This window comes from Cyprinodon tularosa, unplaced genomic scaffold (assembly GCF_016077235.1).
Source record: "Cyprinodon tularosa strain WSP-4 unplaced genomic scaffold, ASM1607723v1 ctg124, whole genome shotgun sequence".
NCBI classification, from domain to species: Eukaryota; Metazoa; Chordata; class Actinopteri; order Cyprinodontiformes; family Cyprinodontidae; genus Cyprinodon; species Cyprinodon tularosa.
The window spans coordinates 927576-955297 of NW_024038048.1; the positions used below are offsets into that span (position 1 = coordinate 927576).

The window sequence follows — 27722 nt, forward strand, 5'->3', positions numbered from 1 at the left end:
TTAAAAAAACAAATTTTATTTCCATTAAAAAATAACCCTCCCCAACAGAGTTGCGATACTATCACACACAGAGCCAAATAATATGCTTCCATGTCATTTCATTCATATCTATTGGGAAGTGCTATGAGAAGGACTGTTCTTGATCAGTGGCTTCTATATTGCTTTGTCAGACCGTGAGGCTGCTTGGAGAGGAATGGACTCTCCTGTGTCCACGATACATTTCTAGGGTGACTGAATTTTTTGTGTCTCCCCTTTGCAAGGTGCTTTTGTGGCTTCAGTAAGTAAAGAACTGCATCTGATTTTAATAGTGACCAGGAAATATCCCCAGACTGGTATTTTTTCCAATACAGAACAAGCAGTAAAACACTGGCCTCAAGTGTTAAAAGGCCTCGTGTGTGTTGGGCCAAAATATAACATGTAAATATTATCTATTTATATATACAAATCACCTTGGACACAATGAAGGATCAGAAAAACGGTGTACAAAGGCATTCTGATTAGGCAAGTCCATAAATATGATTTTGAAATCAAACTTGTCTGATCTCTTTTCCCGGATTCCCTTTCGACATTAGGGGCCTCTGACCATCAGACAAGATTTGAGGCGTTTTAAGGACAACAGAAGAGGAATTGCGAGACCTTCTCCACAGTGCCCTCTTGAGGAACATTTGACAATAGTCACAATATTCATGACAAAAAAATTGTCTATAACCATTACACAATTGAGGCAAAATAATTGACAGGCAGTGGTGAGCCCAAGGCTCCTACCTCTAAGAAAACCATAGTAAGGTGGCTCAGAATATCCAGTCAAAAATAAAAAGATACATGCATTTTTCCCATATATCCAGAGAGTTACATGATGTAAAGTCAGGGCATATAAAGTAGTAGTAATAGGGGCCCACCCTGTCCAATGAGCAATTCCCTATCTGTGCCGCCCATGCACACAGAGCACCAATAGAAATTTGGCAAACACAGACTAGGGGATTAGGGCAGAGGACGCTGAAGGTCTATAATGTGGAAAAACAGTAGTGACAAAAAATGCTGATGAGTGATAGTTTGGCCTGAATGGGACACGAGACAAGTGCATTCGGCTTTGTTTTTCTCTACAGGCCAAGACAGAGACCAGGAGCCTGATGGGTGTGCTTTTTGTTTTCCAGGCTGATATGTTAATGCCGGCAGATGGAAGAGCAGGACGTATGGAAGATAGGAGTGTAAGGTATGATAAGAATGCTGAGAGTCAGGGAGTTAGAATGCACTGTGGCGTCACTGCAAACAATACTAGTAGGAATGATTATGTGCAGAACGATCAGAGCTGAAAGCATGTTCAGCTCTGAAACACGGCTGATCCGTTTGCTCTCTTGCTTTCAAATGTCTAAGATAGTGTGTTAACTTTGCCTGTTGCCTTTGTTCTGAAAACAATGGAAGTGTGGGAGTTTAAAGTGGGCCATTCGAGTATTCAAGCTCATCCTTTTGTAAAGTTAGTTAGTACATAAACAAAAAAGTGCCTCATAAATCCTAAAAGAGCAATGGATACAGAAATAATAGATTATCTTCCTGTTTAAGTGCCCCTTTTTCATTGGTTGGCATCACTTTTGGCTGGTTAATAATGCTGGTTTAGGTGCATGGGGTGCAAGTATATCTGATACACTCTATGCAAATGGTCCCTCTAGTGTTATACTAGGCTGGCGTCTATAGGCTAAATCTCTAAGGGACTGGCCAATCAGGACTAAGAGTGCAACAGCACATCTCTCCTGCATCTATACTGCTCCTTCTGTCGCTGCTAATCCCAATAGCGGAGGACTAGCAAATGACTAAAACTCTTTATGTGCAGGAATGGTGGCACCTACAGGCTAACACTAAGTGCTAATGTACCATATCTCAGACTCATCAAGGCTGTTTAACATAAAAAACAACAAAATATACCATCATAAAAAGAAAACAAGAATGTAAGTCATGTAGTAATTAGAAATGATACATGTAAGTGTGCGTGTTCAGTACCGCCCAAATGGAGGATCCCCAATATAAGGGGATTGGAACACTGGCATCTGGTTTGTAGGATGGGTAGAGGCAGCGTTATGGCGGCAGTTAAAAACAAAAGACAAAAAAATGTTTACGATATTTCCCCTCTCCTATCTAGCGCCTATTTTTTCTCCTGTCCCTATTGCATACTTACATGAACAGGAGTGGGAAGGTAGCATAAAATACAATTACATAATATTCACTTTTTAAAAATCCAACATAAAAGAGTCCTAAAACCATCCTGATAAAGTAAAAACAACAAAATAACAATAATATTCAAAACCGTTTGAGTGCATGAGGCTGCAGTGTCAGCCTGTGTTTACAGGAGGGGGTTGTGTTTTTTTTTTGGATAGAAGCAGACTGGCTGGCAGCTCTGTGGAGTGTGTGTAGTGGGTAATTGTTGGGAGTAAGGGATGGGGATGAGGTGGGAGTGGGTTTTCTGCCCGCTCTGGTAGAAATGAGGAAAAGGAACGACGGTGAAGATGGCTGGTGCAGCTCAGGCGAAGTACATGGTCCTCAGTGTGTCGTGGTGAATCTGAACAGCTTTAGCCAGTGCCTGGGGGTCCCGGCCATTACTCTGACCAGATACATGGCTGCCCTCTCCACTGTAAAGTGACAGAAAGGAAAGAAGATGCACTGAATAAATAAATCACATGAGCACTACAATGAAAAAGGGGAACTTCTTAACAATTAATGAAAAATAAAATAAAAACTTTAAGATTCTCAGAGTTTAAAAAAAAAACATTAGACCAACCTAAAAGATTTTCTCATTCATAAATGTTATAATTACATTGAACTGACTTTGGTGTTTAGAGTTCTCCAGCAGTAAGCCACTGACTTCTTTAAAAAAAAAAAAAAATTAAAAAGTCACTTCTAAAGAGCTCACTCTTTACAGGGCTGTAAAGAATTGGTAGAAAAAGCTGCAAACACAATCACACTATCCGTAGTATTTAGAGGATTGTGATATTGGATTGAATATATTTTATTGATACCAATCTGGGAAATTACAGTGCAGCAGCAAGGCAAGCAACAAACACACACACAAAAAATAGCAATAAAAGTATATAGTCCATTTACAACTATATAGGAGATTCACAAAGCCTTGACTGAAGCTGGAGTCAGTTTAAACTGATAGGAGGAAAGGGGGTAGGTTGCTTTTCAAATTTGCATTTAATTTGAAAATCAAGCTCCCAGAGTCTGGAGGCAAAGTGAAGAGGCACAACATCCAAGTTGCTTTAAGTCCAATGTGAAGTTTTCAATGTCAGAAATTAGGGAGGGAACAATTTCACATACTGTACTGGCTCCCTGATTTATCAAATCCAGAGTTAGAGAAGCCTTTTGGCAAATTGTAAAGCACTTGCTGCTTCTATATAGTGATGGGATCTCTAGTAAGAAGTGGCACCTGACCACATCACATCACATTAACTGGCAAAGAAATTCTATGAAGAGAAATTAGCAATGGCAGTCAAAAATACAGACGAGGTGAAGGTTACTATGAACATTAACCTAGATCTCAGCAGGGTCACAGACTGACTGCTTAAATGGTGCAGAAAGCAAAAAGATAGCCTAGCACTGTGTGCAAAAGCTGTTCAGTTCATTGACATATTCTTTTAGTTGGCTAGCATAGCTGGATTTATTTTTATCTGGTTAGTTTTGGGTAATATTGCAATGCTTTTATTAGCTGTAAGTCAAGATGATCAGAACATCAAAAATAAAACACTTCATGTAAATCTCTGTGAAACTAAACTACAGTATTAAAGTTTGAATCATTACTTTATTGATATTATTATATTGCATTTTTATCTAATACCATTCCATTAAGATAAAATGACCAGATTAGTGAATGATGGAGAATATTGTACATATAGGATGAAGTAAATCTCTTTAGATTTGGTTGTCGTCTAAAAGAAATCTGGTCAAATGCACCACACACAAACCTGTCATGTTCTTTGTCCACCAGATGGTAGCGGGCACGGAAGGCCACAAGCCGAGCATAGTAGGCCGGCGCAGGGATGGAGACTGAGCGGGTACATCGGACGTACGTGTGGCACAACTGGTAGGTTAGAATCTGCAACTCATCTGCCGTGAAACGATTGTCGTCCCATAAGACATAGTAATGAGACGGCCGGCTGGTGCCCTTGAGACAGAGAAGTGGAAAAATCAATTGAAATAATGCGTGCTTTAAAAACAGGACAGTAAACCCGCTGGAACATTCCAAGTGTGGTTTACGGAAATAAAAAAAAACCAAACCAGCCCTAAACTACTTCTGTTAGTCTGACCTGTATGCCTGCATGGCTGCACAGGTAAAAGTCAAACTCAAAGGGGTGAGTGATGCTGGTGTCCACTGTAGTCCCTGCAGGTATATTTCCACTCTTCCCAATCTGTCAATAAATTCAGATTAATTAATAATTATAAATAACCGTAGCATATTTTCAATAAAGATTTGCTCACCCTTTCAGATTTGTCAGCACAGAAGAGGCGTGTGTGGTGGCGTTTCTGCACCACAATGTAAGTGATGCCAGGCTGGTAATCCTTCTCCAGCTTTATGCACGCGTCTCTGATGGCCAGAAGCTCATAGTGAAGAATCTGAGGAGAACATTAACTTAATTAGCACTTTACATGAAATTTGGCAAAAAGAAAAAAAAAATCTAGATAACCATCCCTTCAAATAAAAAAAAAAGTAATAATAAAAAGAAGTCTTTTTTTCCAACCTTTCTTTAACAATATACCTGTGGCAACTGTCCCTCAGGAACCCCGTCCCTGTAGAAAATAATCCTGGTGGGCTTGAAGCGGGTCGACTTGTAGAACTGGATGAGCAGCTCTCGCACCATGTAAGACAGATCTTCGATGATTTCCTGCCTGGGTCTCTGGACACGCACAGTGGCACAGTATCTGCTGGGATGGGCATCCATACTGCCTACCACCTGGAGAAGGGAGCAGGAGAGGAACAGAAACAGCTGGTTGAGGTATTATGAAGCACATTGCATTAACTCATCACCTAAAGACATCATGAAGAGTTAAGTCATGTTTTTCGTCAATGAAATCTCCTCCTACCATCTCAGAAGGATAGAATATTTAACCGTTTGGAAATGAAAGCAATGTTTATCTGCATTTCTAGATGAGTTTGCACTAATTAAAAGGATTTGCACAGATATAGTCCTGATGTCCTTCTGCCCCTTTTATCTTTCATCGAGCATTACCTAAAAGGCCACACCAGGAACATGCAAGAGGCTCAGCATTGAACAGATATTTCTTTTGTCCAATGTTTACATCACAATCCGTTTCTACTAGGTGTCTTCTACACTGGATCACTCCAAAGTACGCACTCACCTCTCCCATATTCCGTCTGTGTGACTCATTCATTTGTCATGATTGCTAAGCAACAAACCAGCCAACCACAGCTGAGCTGAGGTCAAGTGCGGACGAGGGTTGACGCCATTTCCTCTGAACGTGAGTCAGTGATGAGACATTTGTTTCCCAGCTCCGCCCTTACTATAAACCCCCCTTTTGTTTAAAAAAAAAAAAAAAAAGACTCACCTTAGATGTTCAATATGACATCGGCCATAAAGGCAAAGAGTGAGTTTGTGTGTTAACCAGGGACTCTGAACAAATGCAATCAGATTTTTCTTTATATTTTTAATCTAGCCTGAGGTACATTTATTGGGTTCTGTTTTTTATAGTTAAAAACAAACAAAACAAAAAAAAAAAATCAGGAATTTAGGTGTAGAATATAGGACGTATTGAAAACTGGTATAAAAGATTTAAGGTGTTGCAACCGTTTCCCCTAACTCATACCTTTTATAGCTGTGGTTTTCTCTTACTACCTTCGATACAGAGCGCTGTAGCCATCCAGAGTCCCAGTTACCAAGCAACCACTTCCATCAGAGTTTTCATGCAGATCTTTAAGTTTGCATTATTTCCATGTCCTTCCTATTTCTATGTGACTAGAAAAGGATGACTCCAATAAACTTGGCATGACTGAAGCCAACACAGAACAATGAAAGAACTTTGTTAGGTGCTGAAAAGCAATTCTAAGCAATAAAATGTAATATTGAATGACCAAATCTGGAGATTGATGCCATTTAAAACTTTACTATACATGTATGTGAACTTTTGTTTCCATGTTAATCTTTTTTATTAATTTATTTAAATAATTTAAATCCCAAGTAAAAATGATCAAAGTAAGGTACAATTTCTGGTATCGCCGTATTCCAAGGTGAGAAGAAAAAGGTTAATAAGAATCCAGAGTTTCTACAGCTGCGTTGAAATGAACAGCAACAGAAAGTAATAGTGCTGCCCTCCTCTACCTGTTGCTGCATACTGCTGGTCAGCTAGCTGAAAGGAACACCAACTCTGTCATTTGGAAAGATCTGCAGTCATAGTGTGGAAACTGACATCCCATTGTATTTGACAAAATATGTGTGGTTTGTTTGTTAAACAGCAGACTGTAGACACTAGCTGCTCTTTACTGCTGCTTGAATCAATTTGGTGTTTTGTTTAACATCTGCCTTTAGTTTCCTCTGGAACATGTTCTCTACCACTATTGTTGAAAAAGTGAATCACATAATTTGAAAGACTCTAATCTTAGAAAGTTAATCTAATCTAAAGGCTAATGTTCAGCCTTTTAATAGTCTCCCAAAAAGGAACCGAAAAACTAATAACATTTGCTAATTCAGTGACATTTGCTATCACTGAAAATAAGAGATTTGCAGATAACAAAAAACAAAATAACCAATAAATCATTTTAACCAGAGTTTAAATAAAGGCTACCTCTGTTAAAATGAAAGAAATTAGAACATGTTATGCATTTCTTTTTTTTAGCTTTTCTGTAAACACCAAGGTACTATAAAAAGAAAAATCTCATACTGGTTTGTTACTATGAGAGACATCAGTGAAATACACCCATTTGTATGAGTTTAGTCCAAACATTTGGTTCCCCTTTTTCTTCTAGAAGCAATGTAAAAGAAATAACAAAACTATTGATGAAGGTATGAGTGATTGCTTACAGCAGTAATGGAGGGCTTCTTGCCATCTCCAGCTGGAGGATGCGTGACATCTGCTCCCAGGAAGATAACCGGCTGCTGAAACACAGCTGACCTGAGGGGGCACATTGAAGAGGAGACTCACATTACAGTTGATCATCAAGGAGAATGAGTTAGTTTTAAGTTTATATACTGAGCAACTAAACTAAACTTTAAATCCCTTTAGGATCAAATTTAACCCAGAAGATGATGCATATCTTACAGATAGAAGCATACCATGCTGTAATCTATGGCAGTTGTAGTCTATTAATTATTTACACCAGATCTACAAATGTCAATATTCTAAGACATCGAATGTAGCAACAGAAGCTCACCGTTGGTGAGGGACCAGGATGTTGTTTATTCCTCCAAGTTTCACGTTGATCTTTAGGCAGAGGTTAGATAGCGTCTGCGGTGATGTTTTTACAACATTTTTAACCTGGACACACTGGGTGGCCATACCAAGGAGGGTGTCTCCAACACGTTTCACCTCCGCTGAGGACAGAGTTTAAATGCGTTATGAAGAATATCTCTGGATGACAAGTTATGATAAGTTTACAGCCATGGACATCTTAAGCAGACCTGCTGCCACGTTCACTACTGCGAATCAGCATTATTTTCACAAGAATCAAAACAATGTTAATAAATATGCTTCCGTTATCAAGTAGAAATTAAAAACTAAAACAGCAAAACTCCTTCTTTACATAATAGTCAAACTGACTAATGGTCCTGAGCCTGCTTTGTTCTATTTTGTGTTTCATGATGCCCTGAGTGGGTGATGAGGCTCAACAGGTAGGCAGCTGCCTTTTGTTTCAGCTTTTAAAGCCTTTTTTCTCCCAAAAATGTGGACATGCTTTCCAAACTGAAGAGTGTACAACCAGTCAGAAATAGCATACCATAGACAGGAGTTTTTCCAGGCAGGATGACAATGATGAGCTGAAGACCAGAGTAGGTGTTTTTCAGGTGTCTGAACATTGGCTCCACGCTGTCGGCTCCCTGGGCGTATTTACAGAAGCACGGCTGGCCTTGAATCGGCATTCCAGCATCCTTGGAGATTTTACGCAGCTGGTCTGTGAAGTTCCTGAGTTAAATCCACATTTAGGTCACGACAAAGTCCGGATGGAAACATGAAGGCAGAATTTAACAGTGCACTGGAGGTATTCACAGCATTCAGGGGTTTTTTTTAGGGTAAAACCAAACGGTTCATTTTATGTTTACTGATATTCTCCATCCAACAAGATTGAGATTCAAGTTGTTCCACTGTAGATTACACCATGTTTTGGTTAATCTTCCTGCAGGACTTTATACTGTGTAAAGTCTTTTGTAGTTTTTATTGTTTTCTTTATCAGGTTGTTCCTCTTAAGCTGCTCCTCACAGCCCTTACGTTAGAGTCACCATGAGCTTTTTTGCTACTTCTTTGATTAACGCCCACCTTATGTGTACTGTCAGTTTAGGATGCATCCTTTTGTGCATCGTCTTTCTGTTTTTGCTTGATGGACTGAACTATGCTCAGTGAGACGTCCCTTACTTTTTCACAGCTCTGACCCTGAGCTGCCTTCATGATATATATTTTCTTTACAAATTTTTTTTTGTTATATTAAATCTCTAAGAGCTTCACAGAACATGTATTTATAATTGATATTAATTAACAGCTAGACTTTAATTACTAATTTGTTGATTTCTAAATAATCTGAAAAATTAATCCATGTTGCTGTTGTGTCTCCTTTAACATGGCAATGGGACTTTCCATGAAATTAACTGTTTGAATATTCTAAGCCATAATAAACTTTTTTTATATTCTTACCATCCCAAGATAAGGAACAGGTTTTTCAGTTCTTGCAGTGTGTGTAACAAGTTTAAAGACTGCTGAGGACATATGCAGCTCATTTTTAGACTTTTCTTAAAAAAATAAAATAAAATACACCACTGAATTTATTGCACTTCTTAATGAAATAGAATTAAAGAGGAAGATGGAGCAAAAAATGAATGTAAAGAACAACCAAGTAAATTTTTACTTAACTAAAATCACTAGATCTCATATACTGTCTATGCCACTACTGCAACAGACTGACTGATGGTAAAACCAAATACAAAGCAGAGAAGACGTTTGATGATATAAGAAGGGGCTCCAACCTATATGAGAATGCGTTCTCAAAAATGACCAGTAGGGCGAGCCCAAGAGCAAAAGTTACTTGGTTCTGATTTAATATCTGTAAAAGATTGACTGGATCTAACGACATTTTTCATTTTCTGGAACATGAGTGAAAACTCTCTAAATCTTCCTACTTAGAAAAAAAAAAAATATTCAGGACTCTATATGCACTTACTTGAGCACCTCCTCCCTGCACTGTTTCTGTGGGGCAAAGCAGGCGATTGCCCAGACTTTGATCTCAATGCCATTATAAAACTGCTTCCCCCTCATGTCCCACACACCCTGGTTGGGTGTAGCGATGGCACGGTTCTGCATAGAAGAAAAAAATCGTGCAACCCAACCAAGGTTTAGTTTATTGTGACTAGGTAAAAACATGTCATTTAACAGTTGCAGTGGTACTGATAGATGAGCTGCATTTACCCGTCCTCCATACTGTAGAATAGGAGCTGGCAGCACCCTGCCTGTCACTTCAGCCATATCGTCCTTCACCTTGATCCCAAACTCTTGAATGTACGGGTCCAGGTTGAAGTTTGCATTCTTCATCTGTAAAGAGTCAAGGACAGGCGTCATATTTCACGGCCTGCACCACCAATCACTGTTATATGGTCTAATGTCACAGGTATGGCCTCCATTAAATGTTCTCTGGATCTTACCAGCCTGCTGATCTCCTCCTGTCTGTCGGGTGCAGAGCGAGCCGTGGCTTTAATCATAGTGGAAGTCTGATTATCTGTCAGCTTCTTGATGCACCGCTGACCAGCTACAATGTTACACACCTAGAATGGGAAAAATAGCACAATAGTTTGGGGATGATGATAATAATCACACAATAATTTACAATACAATAATAATTTGTCCTACAGCTTATTAGATTGCCAAAATAATCGTCTTTCTCTTCCTCCTTACCTCCAAGGGAAGGTAGGTGTGCTTTTGCTCCTGCCCAACTTGTAAACAAGGTAGGTGGGGGTATTTAAGCTGCAGGTTGTACTTCTGCTTGAAGTACTGGGCCACTGTACATTCTACCGTTTGGCCGCTCTCAAGCTGAAGCGGAAACCTAAATGTGAAAAGGTGTCCATCAGTGCTGTGCCATAATGAGTACAATACATCATCCCTCTTCAGAGTTTTCATACAAGCTACAAAAGACTTGTTCACATTATATACACTAAACCTTTGACAATCAAAAAATATTAAAATTTATTCAGATATCAAATACTGCAACAAATTTTCTCAAATATTTGCATTGGCTTTACTTGTTTACACAATGTTTCATTCATCATGAGTATTTCCAAAAAAAATTTAACTCTGTATAAAGCAGTTATAACAGTTTTCACTTGAGAGTTAATATCTTTGATGAATTTACAGTTTCATTTAAGTTTTATCACTGATTTGTTTTTATGTTAAATTCAAATAAAAACTAAAAGCTATTACACTTGAATGTGTCTCTGTGCTAATTTGATTCTAAAGTGATTTTACGTTTGGTGGCTGGCAGGACGCCTGGTGACATTGCATACACGATACTTTCTCTTCATCTGTCCACAGTGTGTCACCTCGACCTTCAGGCCTACAAACAAAAAGAATCGATACCGTTAGAAAACTGAAGAAAATAAAAATATATTAAATGAGGAACAGTTAGTAAGCAACAGCCAGGTTAAGCGTTTAAATTTTTCAAGCATTTTATACATAAAAGCAATAAGAAACATCAAAACCAAACGTATTTTTTTCATAATTTTTCTTTATTAAATTTTTATAAATCTAAAAAAACAAAGAAATATTTAAGTAAAACCATATATAAAACAAAATTAGACATTTTCAGACAGACAAATCAAAAAATTTGAATCAGACTCAAAACAGTCTGACTGAGAAAGAAAAAAGAAAAACGGAAACAAAAGGATGTTTCAATAGTCCGTTTTGCTTTTACCATTATTATCAAACTGGAAAACATTAAAATCATGCTTTATACTTCTCCAGACTTTAGACTGGTAAAAGAAACTTAAACAAAATAAAAGCATTTTACCAACAACATTTGATGGCCTGTAACTTTTTCTACAATCAGATCTGCTCATGAAAAGATAACTATATTTTGTTCAGGAGATTCTTTCCCTCACCTTTAATTTCCTTTGTGAAGCGAACCCTCTGAGAATCTGTGAGAGTCTTTGGCTGCTCATCAATGTTGCGGATGTCCAAAACCTCACACATGAACTCGATCACAGGCTGGGCTTTGTAGAAGGCCGTGGCAGACACTAGAGGGAGACAGAGAGCAACAAAAAAGTCCTGAAAATGTTCCACCTTCTGTAGCAGATTTAAAGGCTTTTATCCACATTGGGAGCATTCATCTAGAACTTATACAAAAAAAAAAATAATAATAATACCAACAAAAACATATTGGATGTTTGTCACAGAAAGCATGTTTTTATTTCTGGTAGCTACTAGTCATAGTGTCAGGAAAACCACTTAGATCACCGAATTACTACACACAGCAGTCAGTGCAGTCATTTATGACTTACCGTCAATGTTAAGCATCATCTTCCACATGGCGGGACGCACAGACTGATGGAAGCCAAACCAGACCTCCCTCCCCCCGCCAAGTGGGTGGTAGTATCCTTCAGGTGGGGAGAAGAAAGAACGACCCACTGGAGTGTACCTAATAGGAGGAGAACATGAAAAGTGTGCTTGTGCTTATTCAGGCTATGCGCTCATGGAGAGGACATGATTTTCTCTAGAATGAATAAACAAGAAGATGTACGGCTTGATCTGAATCGATAAAATAAAATGAAAAATCTATCACCAATAAAGAAAGTTTTACTTAGATCCCCAAACCAGTCTGGTTTAAAAAAAATTGTCTTATAAAAAATATATTTTTTTTTTTCTTATCGAGATCTTAAGTGATAGACCAACACAGTAGCACAAATATGTGAACTCAAAGCAAAATAATATTTTATCTCCTTTTAGTTTTATGTTTTGTTTTTACATGTTAAAATAAAGTAGACATTTGTTTTTATTCATCTCTTCGGTTAATCCATTATAGAAAAGCAAAACATCTTTTGTGTGTTACCTTCACACAGGTACCAAAAAGTTGCATCAAGATGTGTTAACTGTGGTCTAAAACCTTCTGAGCTTAACAGATGAATTCTTTGTTACCTGATGTTAAACTATTGTCAGCACACCTAAAGCAGCTGATGGACAAAGAGAACTAGAGGCTCCTTGCTTTGTTTCTTCTTCCATCTGGAGTTCTGAACTAAAAAAAACATTGAAAACTCCTGTTCAATAGAATTAATTTTAGCTGCAATGAAAGTTGCAAATCCTTCGTCATATTTATTTTAGCTTTGCACGCCTAGACAAATGTTTCCTCAGTTTGCAAGACTTGTGGCTTTGACTGCATCACTCAGAGACATTGTTTTGTAACTCAGTTCACATGAATCTTACAGCTCTGTTTAACATTTTTTTCTAACATCCAGATTAGTAGAGAGCACAACTTAAGGTGATCCTGTCAACAGATTTCATACTTGGTCCATGGATCTCCGCTGCTCCTCCAGGGTTATGGTGGCCCATTGGGCTGCTTCTCTGATAAAAGCTCCCCCTACCAAACCTGTCAGTGTAGGAATGCTGTTGAACTAAATGTTTGGATTTTGTTGATGAAGCAGCGTTCTGGGAGATGTTGAAAATGTAAAATCATGCTTTAACAGGTTTCTACAACTGTATGGGAAAGAATAGAAATATATTCTAATGTTCCTGTTGAACCAGAGGTACATTTAAATCCCTGGACGGTTTGTTTTTCTTTGGTTTTCCTGCAGCTGTATGTTCACCCAACTTCACAAACCAACCTCTATAGCCTTCACAGAACATCTGGATTTATGCTGATGAAATTGCATTTAGATGACCACCAAATTTTCACATATTTTGTGTAACACTGTGTTAATCCATTGCAAAAAAAACCAATAAAATTATAAATGTGTGATGGAAATAGTTACTTTTGCAAGGCTCTCTATAACTGGTTTAAATCTTTAAGGAGCTTATTTGATTTCTCAACAAAGGGACAGCTTTCTATGACGCACCTCATAGAGGCCAAATGACGCATTGCCACATCCAAGGCTTGAACTGAGTCAAGGGGGACTTGTAGCCGGCCGCTTACAAGAGTTTCCTGCAGGAGCCGCCATGATACTTTGGCCAACCAGCGGATGGAAACCTTAAAGATTCGATCTTTACCCTCACCGGGGATGGTTACCTCAAAATCCACCTGGGAGGACAAGGAAAGCATTAAGGTCTGCAATTAATTAAAAATGGGAGAAAGAAAAACATTTCCTGTGGCATGTGCCTTTCCCCACTTCAGCAGCGTTCCTGGAGTTATCTAAAGCTGCAGGGATTTTTTTTTTCCATAGTACTATATAGTACTATATAGTATACTATATAAGCTATATAGTACTGTTGCCTATATAGCTTACAGTAAATGGTGGCAAAGGAAAAAGAAGCAGTTAAATAATTCTTCCCCCAAAGAGAAACACCTAAAACCCATCCAAACAAAACTAAAGGCAAACTTTATGGATTCCTTGGAAGATAAGCATCTTTCGATTGCTTGGTATCACAAAAAACATCTTACCTTCTCACTCCCAATAGGAAGTGCTAGGACGGTGTAAATATTCTTCTTGCCATCATATACTGGTTTCCTGTCACCAAAGAGCTGCGGCTTGAAATGTTGCACCATGTACTCCACCACCTCTCTGTAGGAATTGAGACACACAATCATAGAATTAGTTTAACGAGTATCAGAATACAAACGACAGCCCATTGTGCCGAATGAACCAGCAGCCTCATCAGGGAGACGGAGACGTGTCTTCATGTGATCAAGTATTGATCGATTGGGATACAGCTGCTGGGTCCAACATGGACGTCACTGGAGGAGGGAGCAGCAAGACAAAGGGCGAGTGAGTGCAGGTGGCAGAGGGGAGGCCATGATTTAACGCTTGGTTCTCATTTTAACGTTGGGGGGGGTGAGGAGATATTCAAAAAAGACAAAGGTCAAAGGTCTCAACCTCTGCCTGCCTTATTGGTCCCTTTGTGTTTCCAATTCAAGGGAGAGGAAACTAGATTTTTCAGAATTTTGAAAGAGATTACGAGATATCCAATTTACAGGGTATGATACCAAAGCTAACGATTTTCCAGTTTCTAATTTATATCACTAAATCAATTAGTATTTTAGAAACTACAAAATGAAGATGGCAGAGGTGTTTATTTAAACATATGGATGCTGGTTATTTTTCTCTAAAACACTTGAAATAATTTAAGCTCTGAAGTTTTGCAAACATTTGTCCGATTTCAGACAGGTAGTACAAATACCGTTACCATTCTTCTTAGGTTATCAAAGCTGCTTTCAGTAATTATCCAGAACCCTGAGGCAATGAGCAGTGACTGAGTCATCATAGGCATCACAACTCTGGGGTTACAGGCAAGTGACAGACAATAAACAAAGTTACTGTGCTTCTGTTAATAAGCAGCACTGAAACACGTGACAACTGGGAGGCTTAACAGCCAATCATGTGGCACCATGCTTAGATACAAGCAGGACAACAAACATGAACAATAATGTATGCCTGACAATTTTCCTGAAAAGTAGAAAGATAAAAACTGCCTGATTTTTGTTTTTCATGTTTTATCTTCAGGGAGCCATCCAAAACTCCCTCTAGCCCCGCATGTTTGGGATGGTGAGAATAAAATATCACACTTGGAAATTAAAGAACATATCAAGTCTTTTGTTCCCTTCTTTTTTGGCAGAAAAACAAAATGTCAGGAGATTATAAACTATCCTAAAGGGAAAGGTTTGAAAGAACCAGCCACTGAGAAAAATTATTAGGTAGTGTTGTTGTTTTTCTCCTTTATTCAAACTGGAACATAGCCGATCTGACTGCTTTATGGATTAACCAACCATGCCTGATCTCATGATTATTAAGAGAGTTTGAAATAATCCAGGAAGCAAAATACATTGTATTGTTTTGATTACTAGTAAAGTTGCACCAATCCAATATTAAAATCAGCATCGGTCCTGATATTGAAGAAAATTGTACACAAGCCATCATTAAAAATGAGCTCCATCCACATGGCAGATCTATCCAGTCTATTTCCATAGTAAATTTAACTTAATTCAAAATGTTCTTAAACAATAAATTGGTTAACCCCATTATTGTTTCCAAAAAAAAGTTAAAAACAAAACACTGGAATTTGTTTTTCAAGTTTGAAGATGTTTCACTTCTCATACAGAAAGCTTTCTCAATTCAAAACCCCATTATATGCATTTATATGTGATGTAATAAATACAATCAATTGGAACCCATTGCATTTTATGGATGAACTTTGTCTTATCTGTAATAATTACCATTTTTATGACTTCCTTTTCTAGCCTCATACTAATTACTAAGTTTCATATCTATATTATCTTACACAAACCTTTTATAACTTCCTACTCATTTGTTTCTAAACCATGTATGGTTCAGTTGACTTTCATATTCCAGTCTTTTAAAGGTAATACCTAAAAACTAGGGGCGTCCCGATACAACTTCCTAATTTCCAATGTGATCTCAGCACATATCATACTCACTCGTATCATTCTTTCTGTATTGGGGGATGTTAGAAAAGTTTTGATGGGATATACAGGTGCTGGTCATAAAATTAGAATATCATGAAAAAGTAGATTGATTTCAGTAATTCCATTTAAAAAGTGAAACTTGTATATTATATTCATACATTACATACAAACTCATATATTTCAGATGTTTATTTTGTTTAATTTTGATGATTACAAATGACAACAAATGAAAATCTCAAATTCATCATATCAGAAAATTAGAATATTGTGAAAAGGTTCAAAATTGATGGCCCCTGGTGCCACACTCTAATCAGCTAATTAACTCAAACCACCTGCAAAAGCCTTTAAATGGTCTTTCAGTCTAGTTCTATAGGCTACACAATCATGGGGAAGACTGCTGACTTGACAGTTGTCCAAAAGACGACCATCGACACCTTGCACAAGGAGGGCAAGACACAAAAGGTCATAGCTAAAGAGGCTGGCTGTTCACAGAGCTCAGTGTCCAAGCACATTAATAGAGAGGCGAAGGGAAGGAAAAGATGTGGTCGAAAAAAGTGTACAAGCAAGAGAGATAACCGCACCCTGGAGAGGATTGTGAAACAAAACCCATTCAAAAATGTGGGGGAGATTCACAAAGAGTGGACTGCAGCTGGAGTGAGTGCTTCAAGAACCACCACACACAGACGTATGAAAGACATGGGTTTCTGCTGTCGCATTCCTTGTGTCAAGCCACTCTTGAACCACAGACAGCGTCAGAAGCGTCTTGCCTGGGCTAAAGAGAAACAGGACTGGACTGCTGGTGAGTGGTCCAAAGTCATGTTCTCTGATGAAAGTAAATTTTGCATTTCCTTTGGAAATCAAGGTCCCAGAGTCTGGAGGAAAAGAAGAGAGGCACTTCATCCACGTTGCTTGAAGTCCAGTGTAAAGTTTCCACAGTCAGTGATGGTTTGGGGTGCCATGTCATCTGCTGGTGTTGGTCCATTGTGTTTTCTGAGGTCCAGGGTCAACGCAGCCACATACCAGGAAGTTTTAGAGCACTTCATGCTTCCTGCAGCTGACCAACTTTTTGGAGATGCAGATTTCATTTTCCAACAGGACTTGGCACCTGCACACAGTGCCAAAGCTACCAGTACCTGGTTGAAGGACCATGGTATCCCTGTTCTTAATTGGCCAGCAAACTCTCCTGACCTTAACCCCATAGAAAATCTATGGGGTATTGTGAAGAAGAAGATGCAATACACCAGACCCAACAATTCAGAAGAGCTAAAAGCCACTATTAGAGCAACCTGGGCTATCATAACACCTGAGCAGTGCCACAGACTGATCGACTCCATGCCACGCCGCATTGCTGCAGTAATACAGGCCAAAGGAGGCCCAACTAAATACTGAGTGCTGTACATGCTCATACTTTTCATGTTCATACTTTTCAGTTGGCCAACATTTCTATAAATCCTTTGTTTTTATTGGTCTTCAGTAATATTCTAATTTTCTGATATGATGAATTTGAGATTTTCATTTGTTGTCATTTGTAATCATCAAAATTAAACAAAATAAACATCTGAAATATATGAGTTTGTATGTAATGTATGAATATAATATACAAGTTTCACTTTTTAAATGGAATTACTGAAATCAATCTACTTTTTCATGATATTCTAATTTTATGACCAGCACCTGTATTAAAACAGAGGACAATCTTATTAATCAGTGGGTTGCATAAACTTTAACAGAAGTGGATGGAAGCAAAGTGTTTCCATCAGCTTGTTTATATCAGATTTTAGATGCAGGTCAATATTATCATAATATTCGTATATATGCTAATATCAGACTGATTTAGGATATCGGATCATGACATTTCAATCCGAGCGATCTCTTACTGATCGCTGGAGTCATGATCATATTTCAATTGAGCAGGTTAATGGTGGAAACAAAAAATGATAATTTGTAGAAAAGTAGGTAGGAAACCGCATAGAAGAAATTAGGAGTTTAAACATAGATAATAGAAAATGTCCTGTGACAGATGGCTCCGTTTTATACCAGCAAAAGCCAGGTAAGAAACCACTAAAACTAAACCAGAGAGGTTCTATGTAGGGCTGCAACTAATGGTTATTTTGTAAATTGATAAATCTGTTGTTTATTTTTTCGACAGATGGATTAAGTATCAAATATCAAAGAGGATTTTTTTTACGAAATTAAACTAGGTGAAACTAAAACTTTTCTAATTGAGGAGTTCTGGATAGAGCATATTGACAGACGTAAGCATTTTATTTTAAACCTTAAGCTAAATATTTATATATAATTTGCAATTTTCATGTGTTTACAGCTCTAAGTGGGTTACTCTGTCAGCTAAAGCCATGTTTTACAGTCTATACCAATTAATTGATTGCTAAATGAGTTGGCGATTATTTCAATAATTGATTAATCACGATTAATCCGAGTAATTGCCCCTAGTTCTATGTGATACGTAAACAATTTTTTCCATCTTTTCTATGGCATTCATAGTAGTTATTATGCCGAGATGACTGTGTTGTTGTTACCGCTTTGTGATTTGCTTTGGAAATGTACTTTATAGATTCAGCTTTATGGTTGTTTTCACCTCTGCTCTAAGGTGGGGACGGGAGATTAAAAAAATACCTGAAGCTATGAAAGTATTGTAAATTATCCCTATCAGGTAAATATAAAACCTGTTAAATATTTCCGAGACAGTGGATTAAACTTGGCAAACAAGGCTTACAAAAACCAAACAGAGAACACCATAAAACACCAAGTGTCTCCATTTTCCTTTAACTTCCCAATTATCTTCCATTCTTTTGATTATATTTTAATAATACATATAAAATGCACATTAGGCTGTTTTTGAAGTGTTGCAGCCCATATTTGAGCTCTTCTTCATCCAGTCAGAAATCACCATTTCCCTTGAAGGAAATTTGACCAGCCTGTGTGAATATCTTATAGATGACTTTGTTGTTTTCCATTTGTTTCATTTAAACCTAATCTCGGCATAACTAATGATTCTGATCAAAGACATGCATGGAAAGAGGCTGGTCAACTGATAAAATTTGTTTCCACAGTGGAGGAAACGATTTCTAAGAAAGTAACGCAAACCTTGTTTATTAACATTAACAGGGAAGTATACAACACACTGGAACTTCTTTTCAGCAGTTTCTGACTTTCCTATATAATAGAATTTCCGTTAGTTTTAAGAAAGTCATCCTTGATGCCTTGCCCGTCATGGTTTGCTTTGAAAAAAAAAAATAAAATAAAATATCGATCAACAATTATATAACAAATCATATTTCTTGACCACGATTCCACTGCCATCACTATGCTATCATGTTTGTTGTGTTTTACAGCTCTGTAGATGGAAGCAAACTGTTGCTGCTGTTAAGGGTGCTCCGATCAGGATTTTTGGGGCCGATCACGATTGCTGAAAGCAGTATTGGTTGATACCGATCACCGATCACCAGTAACCGATCACTGGGTCTATCTGAAGCCTTCTATTTATCATGTAATATATTCAATTTTAATAGTCTTAACAAAAATGTATAGGTATTAAAATTAACAGAAGATAATGTATTGAATTGTCAACTGTATACTTTTATTAACAGGAAACATTCAACATTTGACTTCCTTAGAAACATCTTAAACAGCTTAGAGCTTAACAAATAAGCCTTACTTCTAAATAAAATACAAAAAATCTGTCATTGTTAATTTACACAAACTTAAAGTGCAGAGCAAAGAAAACAAAATCAAATGTTTTGGGATGCCATGATAAAAAGGCATCAGGTATGTATTTTAGGCTTGTCCTGCGGTAATTAACTGAAAATAGAAGCCATGACAGAACAGTCACACATCTTTAGATAATATATCAGTAATTCTGGCTTTTTGTCCTAGCTCAAAATCTAAAATGTCCTTCTAATCACTGCAGACATTTTTCAGTAGTAATAAAGTTTTGTAAATTTCAAACAAATGCTAACTTTAAATGTTCTTTTAGCTCCTTTAAATCTACATACATTTAAAGTGCACAGCATGGAAAACATGAGTCAATGAGAAAGAAAGAAGAGGAATAGAGATTAGTAAAGCTATTTCTCTTAAAGCTTACTTGTTAAGAATCAATGGCAGATTTTTCTTTAGAAATATAAGCATCTCTGCATTTTTGGCAGACAGCTTGTTCCTCTTCTCATCTACAATATTCCCTGCTGTGCTAATAAGTCGCTCACTATCTACACTTGTGCGCGGAGCACAGAGGTAGGCGTGGGCTGCTTGTGCGAGAGCGGGGAAACGACTTTTATTGTCTCGCCAAAAAACAAGCGGGATGACTGGCTCTGATAGGTAGAGGTTCATCTGCGATGATGTTGAGCTGCTGATGTCACTGCCACCATGTTCCCCGCCCTTATCCAACAACGCAGCATACATAGCGTGTAAGGAGACAGCTGGTGGTACTTTCTCTGGGGGCTCGGTGCCAGTCGCTTCCAAACTTGCCTCACCACAAGAAAACGGACCGTCCGTTTTCTTCTTCTTCCCCACTTCCAGTCGCATACCGATGCAGAGCAACTACAGCGCCCCTAGAGGAATCGGATGAGTGAATTCAACAAGTAGTGCGTCTCATCGGCCCATCTGATCGGCCTTTATAGAAACCGCCAATCAAACTATTTAAAGCCTTTATCGGCCGATAACGATCGGTGACCGATCAATCGGAGCACCCTTAGCTGCTGTTTTGAGCCTATTATCCCACATTTACAATATACTAAAACGTGAAGCCCAGAGGAGCTTACTAGAGCATGTACGGACGACCCAATAAAACCCAAAATGATGGATATGGAACCAAAATGATGGATTTTACAAACTATTCAAAATAATTCACTTTTTGAGCATCCAATATTTTTACTAGTTCTGTTGTAAAATTGGTGAGCACACCGACTGCAGAGGAGCCATATTTGTTGCCCGTTTTGATGACATTAATGTTTAGTGATTGTGTTTTCACAGCAGACTTCTGCAGTCGCACAAATCAAATGTCGCTTGGGTCTGGTCGCGAACCGGTTTTGCTGGTATGCTTGTGCACCATCGGTCTGGAATTTCTAGGGTCGCACAGCAGTTTCCCACCAAAGTGCAAAGGGAAGCCTATTCAAAAACCTGCGAGAACTTTGGTGGATGGTCACGTGAACTTCATTTTGGCAGAGACCATGGCATCTTTATACAATTTGTCCGAGGCATCGTACAAGTGATTGTACTTACAAACCTCCTAGATTAACCTTTCGTCGTAGTTTTCCAATGTAGTGGTTCCTTGGTTTTATAAAATGGCGCGCCCCGGCACCGAATCGAGAAGGACGACCACACAGACAGCCAGAAAGGCATACCAATCACAGCTGCTTTTTGTCTGTGCACTTCCACTTGAGGTCTGTGCGGGTTTGCGACTGTCCGACACACAGTCGTGCACAGAGATAGATCAATAAATAGAGCCAAGTCCTGGATCTCATTTGTACAATTGCTAATATCCATGTGGATTTACAAGTAAAAATGTATATAGCGAGGGGTTCCTCATAATTATCAGCCTTTTCACATATGTTAAAACCCCACAAAAGCAAGCATATATAAAAACACAAATTCTGGCAAACCACAATTTTAATCAATGATAAATAGAACCCAAGTATGCTTGGGACTGTTGGATTTTGGTACAAAGAAACATGAGAGCAGGTTAGAGAAAATAACAAAATAAGCCTTTTGACAAGTCAGAATGGTTTGATCTTCAGCCATAACGACATACGAAGATAAAACACTGGTGTTGCCCTAGTACCAAGCCCTAGCACCAAGCATCAAGCGCTGTCAACTAGGTAAAAAAAAAAAAAAAAAAAAAGAAAGAAACTTGGCCAGCCTCACATTTGCAATATTTCCAGATTATTGGACTGCATTAAACACACCAATCACCTAGCAACAGCTGTGTTTCAGAAACACTTGTTTTCTAAAGGAACTCCAGCTGTTAGCTGAAGCCATTTTTCTGATCTGTTATGCATTATTAACAATGATCAAATGAACATGGCACAGCTATTCCCTTGTTATCCTAAACATTGACCTTTCTCATCATCCAGGAGGACAATTTAATCAGGGATCTAAGTTCTGAAAGCTGCCCACTGGGCTCCACAGCTCAGAATTAGCAGAGGGTTGAAAAACAGATCCTCCCATAAGCAGGTGCAGCTGATCTACAACACTGTTATGAAGCAATGATGGATTCTCATCAGCAGTACAGAACCTACCATCATCTCAGATCCTCTACCTCAACATTAATGCTGCGTGATACAACTCCTCTGCATTCTCCGTGGAACATACAACCAATCATAAAGGTTACACTGAGCTGCTTTTGTACCCAATATTCAGGCCAAATCTCAGGAGGAGAACCAGGCTTAGATTTTAAAGGTGAGGGCAGCATGTTACAAAAAAAGTAAATCTAGCCATCTTCATTTAATCGTTTTATAAAATCTGGATGCAGTGATCCAGAATACAGAATATTTGCTGCAGACTTTTTAGCCGAACCATAACAAAGCAAATTGTGGGTTAGTTAAAATCACTTTTTTCAGAATAAAAGAATGTTTCCTTGCGGATGTAATAGTAAGGATAAAATCATGTTAAAAAACTAAATTATGTACTTTCCGTCTTATTTTTATAGATTAATTTTCCATGTTTAATGTCCGGAATTTCCTTCCTTATGCGACACTGAAAACACAGTCCTGAGATAACTTAATATCATCTAATCTTAACAACTAGATTACAATAGCAATCCAACTTATGCATTATATAATAGAATAGAATAGAGTAGAAAACCCTTTTATTGCCCCACAATGGGGAAATTCTGGGCATTATATACAGGAATTATATACATTCCTGCACAGTTTAAATGAAAATGATGGAAATAGACTTTCTATAATGGTTATAAAGCCAGTAAAGCTTGAGACCAACGGCGTAACCATAGTAAATACTGCTTACCTGTTGACTCGCCGTGGGCACTTGTCAGGCTTAATGTCCACCTCATAGTGATAGACGTCCATCTTTGGGATTTCCACTTCGAAGTAGTTGGCCAGCAGCTTGATGGGCTTGCCCACGGTGCCCATGCCTGGCCGCCGAGGGGCATGAAACACCTGCTGCAGGGGTGGGGGGAAGACCCCCAAGGGCACTGGACAGACACATTACAGGGAGGCATCCACAAGAGCAGGAAACAAATGGAAACAATGTTAAAAAACGAGAAAAAAAGACAGTAGAATAAGGTGAGATTCACAGAAAGAAAAGATTCAAGTTGATTTAATGAATTAGAAGATCCACAAGAGGAAGCAGAGAGGAAGGAAACAGTTAAAGCAGAGAAAAGGGCAAAGAGGGGCGCAAATGTTGGTGTTAAAGGAGGAAGGAAGCGTAGGCAGGAGTTAAAATGAAATGATTAGTGGGCATCCAGCAGCCGGGACAGGAAGGTACGAGAGGGACGATAGGAGAGACCAGAAACAATGTGGAGGAAAGAGATACACCACAGAGGAGTGAGTGGAAGGGCGGGAAAGAAAATGAGTAAAACAAGGTGAGGAAGAAAGATTTTAAAGAAGATAAAGAACAAGATAAAACATTTGGGATGCAGGGGATGGAGATTAAAAAAAGAACACACATAGAGGGAAGGAAAAGACATAGGTTAGAATACTTATTATTGTTGCAGAACTACATCAACTACTGATGATTCTAAGATTTAAGAAGCCGTTTACCAGTTGTTCTATTATTACAACACAAGGAAATATAAGGTTTTAAAACGGAGCCCAAGATCACATATAGATGCAACGCTTTAGATCATTAAATAGTAATAGTTTAATTCAAAATCTAACTGTGATCCATTAAACAGTGAAGAGCCGTTCCTGTTTGATATTTTTGGCTTACAGCTAATGGGACCACCTTGTTCAGCTTCTGAAGTTGTTTTAAAAAAATACACAATGGACCAAGGTGTTAGAATGCAATAATGTTCTGTTGTAATCTTCACCAATAAAGAAAATACTGTCAAAGCCCCTCCCCATAAGGGGGTGGGAAACAAAAGGAGGTCTCCTCACTGAATACTGCATTCAAACAAATTAATGGAAGGTTAAGTGGAAGGAAAACTATGGAAAGGAAAACAAGCAGCAGGATTAACTGCAGTCTGTGAAGCAAATCCCATTTTAAAGTTTGGGGAAACTTCAGCCTGTAATGATTTGGGTAGTCCTGTTCACTGACATATCTACAGAGAGTCCAACGTCAGTGCATAGACATTTTAAAGTTTCTCATGCCGTTTTGTTTTATGGCTTGGGTTAACAGCAAAATTATAGCAGTGCATCATTAACCAGCCATTACACCTGAGCAAACCTACCACCTTATCACATCCATGTTACGTTCCGTTTATGCGGCAATTCATGCAAAACGAGCCCGACAAAGTACATTTTGCAGTGTGGCACATGCATACACTTTTCAGAAGATAAGCAATATTATTTTTTTGAGAAGATGAATGTTGGGCTTTTGTTAGTTTAAAAAGTATTTAACTAACAAAAAAGAGCATTTTAAAAAATGCCATGAATTGTGAGATCTGATGAATCTGAGTTTCATACTTTGCACTGCAGTGCTGAACCAAAACAGTTTTTAAATCATATTTTAGTATACAATTCATCGAAAAGTATCACTTGAATGTAACGTATCTGTTTCATTTGTATGAAGAAAACAAAAATCTAATACTTAAGTCTGAAAAGTTTTTTTGCCCAATTGAGTTTTCATCTATAACTAAAACTTCAAAAACAATGAACCCAAACTGCAGAAATTTCAAGGCAGGATTTTGTTTCACTTCTTTATTAGGAAAAGTTGGTTGGAGTTCAGGTTTGGAAAGGGAGAAGTGTCGCAGACTGGGTGGGGTACTGGGTGTGAAGTTAGCTCTGACTCCTGCCTGAGAGGGGCCCACTGCCCTAACCTTTGGGTCCCCAGAGAGCAGCCCTCCTCCACCAAAACAAAGACCCCAGCTGCCCATCTCCTCCATCTCACACACAGAAATACAACGACGGAGGGAGTGCGCTTGCTACGATGAACACACTCAAAAACACAGGAGGACCCCTCCCTCTTCTACATTCCCAGCCTCACCATGGAGACACCACAGCAACACGGTATTGTCATGGATATCAGGGGACCTGTGTGTGTTCATGTGTAAGGCTGCTGCAAGATGTGGGAGGAGGCAGGGAGCCACCATGATCATGCAGAGCTGGGGAGACCTTGGCCTTTTGGGGAGAGCGTCCCAAACTAGAGAATCCCTGCTTTAGCTATCCGCCGTAAAAATCAAAAACCTTCAAGTTATGAGGAATAGTCGTCCTGATGTGAAAAAGCGCGCTCTGCCAAAAGAAACTGAGTGTCGCCTCTTTATGTGAGTAAAATCACAGATCCAACCAACACAGTAAACACAGATCTAAGACATGTGGTGAAACGTGCAAGCCTTGAGCTGGAGAGGATACATGTGTGTAAATGTGCGGCCCTTGCTGTCCGCTAACTCACAAAGACGCACACTTCTCCCTCGTGCCAGTGAAGGCAGATGGTGAGAAGTGGAGCCAGTGCTCTCTCATATCCCAACACAATAGCAATCCCTCTCCCAGGCGGTAAAAGACTTAAACTGGAGCCTTGCACGCCTCTTATTGTCTTCACAGTGACGTAACGAGGAGCAAGACACATACGAACTATTTGAAAGTTACATCCTGGCCTACATCGACCCGAGGTTCTCTCTACTTTCTTCTGGTCATTACTGCTCATTTGGAAAACTTGCCATTTTTTTGTTTGTCTTGATGAATTCATACATGTCAAGACCATTTCAAGACAAACATAATTAAATAATTTAGGACTGAAACAATGAATCGGATTAATCATGATGAATCGATTATTGAAATAATCAACTAATTTAGTAATCGATTAATCATTAATTGGAGTATAGAGACTCTAAAACATTCCTTTAGCTGACAGTGACCCACTTCGAGCAGCAATTATATCAAAATTGTGAAAAAAATATAAACATTTTGTTTTTGTCTGTCAATATGCTCTATCCAGAACTCCTCAAGTGGAAAAGGTTTAGTTTCACCTGGTTTAATTTAGTAAAAAAAAAATCTTCTTATAGGAACCTTTGGCAATCCGATTATTGATCGATTCATCGAAATAAAATTTGCGACAGATGAATCCTTTTGCAAAATAAGCGTTAGTTGCAGCCCTAAAATAATTACTGTTGTATAAAGATAATGATCAGTGAAATTTAAAAAATAAGACGAACCAATCAGTTGGCGTTGAGTTCAAACCAATTTTATCTTTAACAGGTCAGATCACTCATGAAATGTCTCAAAACTCGGATGATTTCAAGTCTAAAACTGAATGAATTATATAAGTTGATCTATTTCTTTGTCTGTAATAAAAATTTGATATAAGCGTGGAGCCTTAAATGGAAATAATACAGCATTTTCCTTCTAGGTTGTTGAACAAAGTACTGCCTTAAAACTGCCAGTTTGCATTCATTTCCAGTGTCTTTTAAAGAGAAATAAAAGCTTTAAAAATCAGATTGGCTATGCCAGATTGCTGTACGCAACTTATAATTCTAAAAAAGAAAATGTAACTGCTTATCAAAACAAATAAAGTACAAGAGATTCTTTATTAGCTTATCTGGTCCCTCTAGGAAGCTCCTGCTTGTTAGGCTAATTACTAAAACTAAAACTAAACTGATCCACCTGAAAAGAGTGACAAGTTAAACTGTCGAACTTCAGATACAAAAGCATACAAAGAAATAGGGGTCAGGGGTCTTTTCACCATTCTACAAGTATTGAAAGTATAAAAAAACAACCCTTTTCATGTCAATCATATCATAAACAATTTATAATCTTCATCTCACTTGTCTATGTGAAAATGTAATATCAATTTATAGAACAATACTTCAGAATAGGAAATACTGTCTAGAAGGTCAGAAAAAAGGTTGAGAACTCAGACCAACACTCAGCATTGCAAACATTTCAGGGATTTGATGTCAGACTGGTAGGTACAGAGTTAAGTGCTTTTTAACAATAAAATAAAACTGCAGGACAACTTCTTCCTATTAGTTGCTTTAATTGATTGCCTGCACCCTTCAGTGCCTCCAGATAGAAGTTAATTTCTAGTACACATCAACTCTGACTGCAGATTAGAAATGTATTGATGCACAGTAACAAACCCAACTATGTCAGAAAATGTGTAAATATTACTATTGTGGATTTATTCTGGAGCCATATTCATAAATAATTCACCTCTAGCTACAGATGGTGGGCCTCAGGATGTTAAAAATGCTGCATGCAAGGTGATGGTGTTAAACGTAGTTTAGCAGAGCAGCTTAAAGTAAGGAAAGCAGCAGTGAGGAGGGGGAGGCTGGTGTTCAGAAAGCAAGGAGCAGCCAGCTGCTGCTGAAGGCGGGATTCATCTCCTCGTCCCTCACCACAGATTTCCCACGACCTCCCTGTCCCTCCCCACGCATGGCTGAGTGAATTGTCAGTGCTAAAAAGCACTACATTATAAATCTAAGTAAATAGGTAATATTGGCCATTCGGGCTGCAATATTTTACTCTCAGCGTCTACTATGCGATGATGGTGGCTTGCCTCTTCCTTACATCCCCCATCGCTGAGTCGGCTACGACACCCAGCTTTTCCAACCGCTGCGTGTATCTGGAGCTATATTTATAACACTCTAAATTATGTTTATGTGTAAACATAAAAAATCCACCTACCAGCGCCAGCCGCTCCCGGCTCCATCCCATTCACTTAGCCGCGAAGGTACAGGCTAGCTAGTCCGGGGTGCTGTGGCCAAACCGCCGGCCCCTTCTGGCTGGAGGCGTCTCGGTCTTCCAGCCCCCTCCTCTCGGCGTTAACTCTTCTGCCTACTCGGTGTACCCCCGCCCCCTAACCCCAAACATGTAACCCCCCCACCACCCACCCA

At 38.6% G+C, this 27722-nt stretch overlaps 1 protein-coding gene across 2 annotated transcripts; it reads right to left on the reverse strand.

The window, feature by feature from the left end:
- Nucleotides 1-27687, reverse strand: ago1 (argonaute RISC component 1). 2 transcript variants are annotated; one of them, XM_038276339.1, is made up of 19 exons: nucleotides 27514-27686; nucleotides 22739-22925; nucleotides 13781-13901; nucleotides 13239-13420; nucleotides 11691-11827; nucleotides 11292-11426; nucleotides 10660-10747; nucleotides 10093-10240; nucleotides 9843-9962; nucleotides 9610-9732; nucleotides 9365-9498; nucleotides 7934-8118; nucleotides 7373-7532; nucleotides 7023-7113; nucleotides 4746-4940; nucleotides 4468-4602; nucleotides 4296-4397; nucleotides 3954-4153; nucleotides 1-2621 (listed from the first exon to the last, which is right to left on the reverse strand). In XM_038276339.1, exons 1-19 carry the CDS (start codon nucleotides 27536-27538, stop codon nucleotides 2513-2515), a joined length of 2577 nt encoding a protein of 858 aa, XP_038132267.1. In that variant the 5' UTR covers nucleotides 27539-27686; the 3' UTR covers nucleotides 1-2512. The 2 variants fall into 2 exon arrangements, with proteins under 2 accessions (XP_038132267.1, XP_038132265.1); XM_038276337.1 differs by having other exon boundaries at nucleotides 9365-9732; nucleotides 27514-27687.
- Nucleotides 27688-27722: the final 35 nt, after the last annotated feature.

What these genes read in the sequence shown, in the direction of transcription:
- ago1 (XM_038276337.1), bottom strand. Translation starts at nt 27,538, where the DNA reads ATGGAGCCGGGAGCGGCTGGCGCTG. An exon ending in AGGAGGAGATCAGCAGGCTG is followed by an intron (nt 9,733 to 9,842) that starts GTAAGATCCAGA and finishes GACTCTTTACAG; the next exon opens with ATGAAGAATGCAAACTTCAA. An exon ending in AGAAGCCCTCCATTACTGCT is followed by an intron (nt 4,941 to 7,022) that starts GTAAGCAATCAC and finishes TCCCTTCTCCAG; the next exon opens with GTGGTAGGCAGTATGGATGC.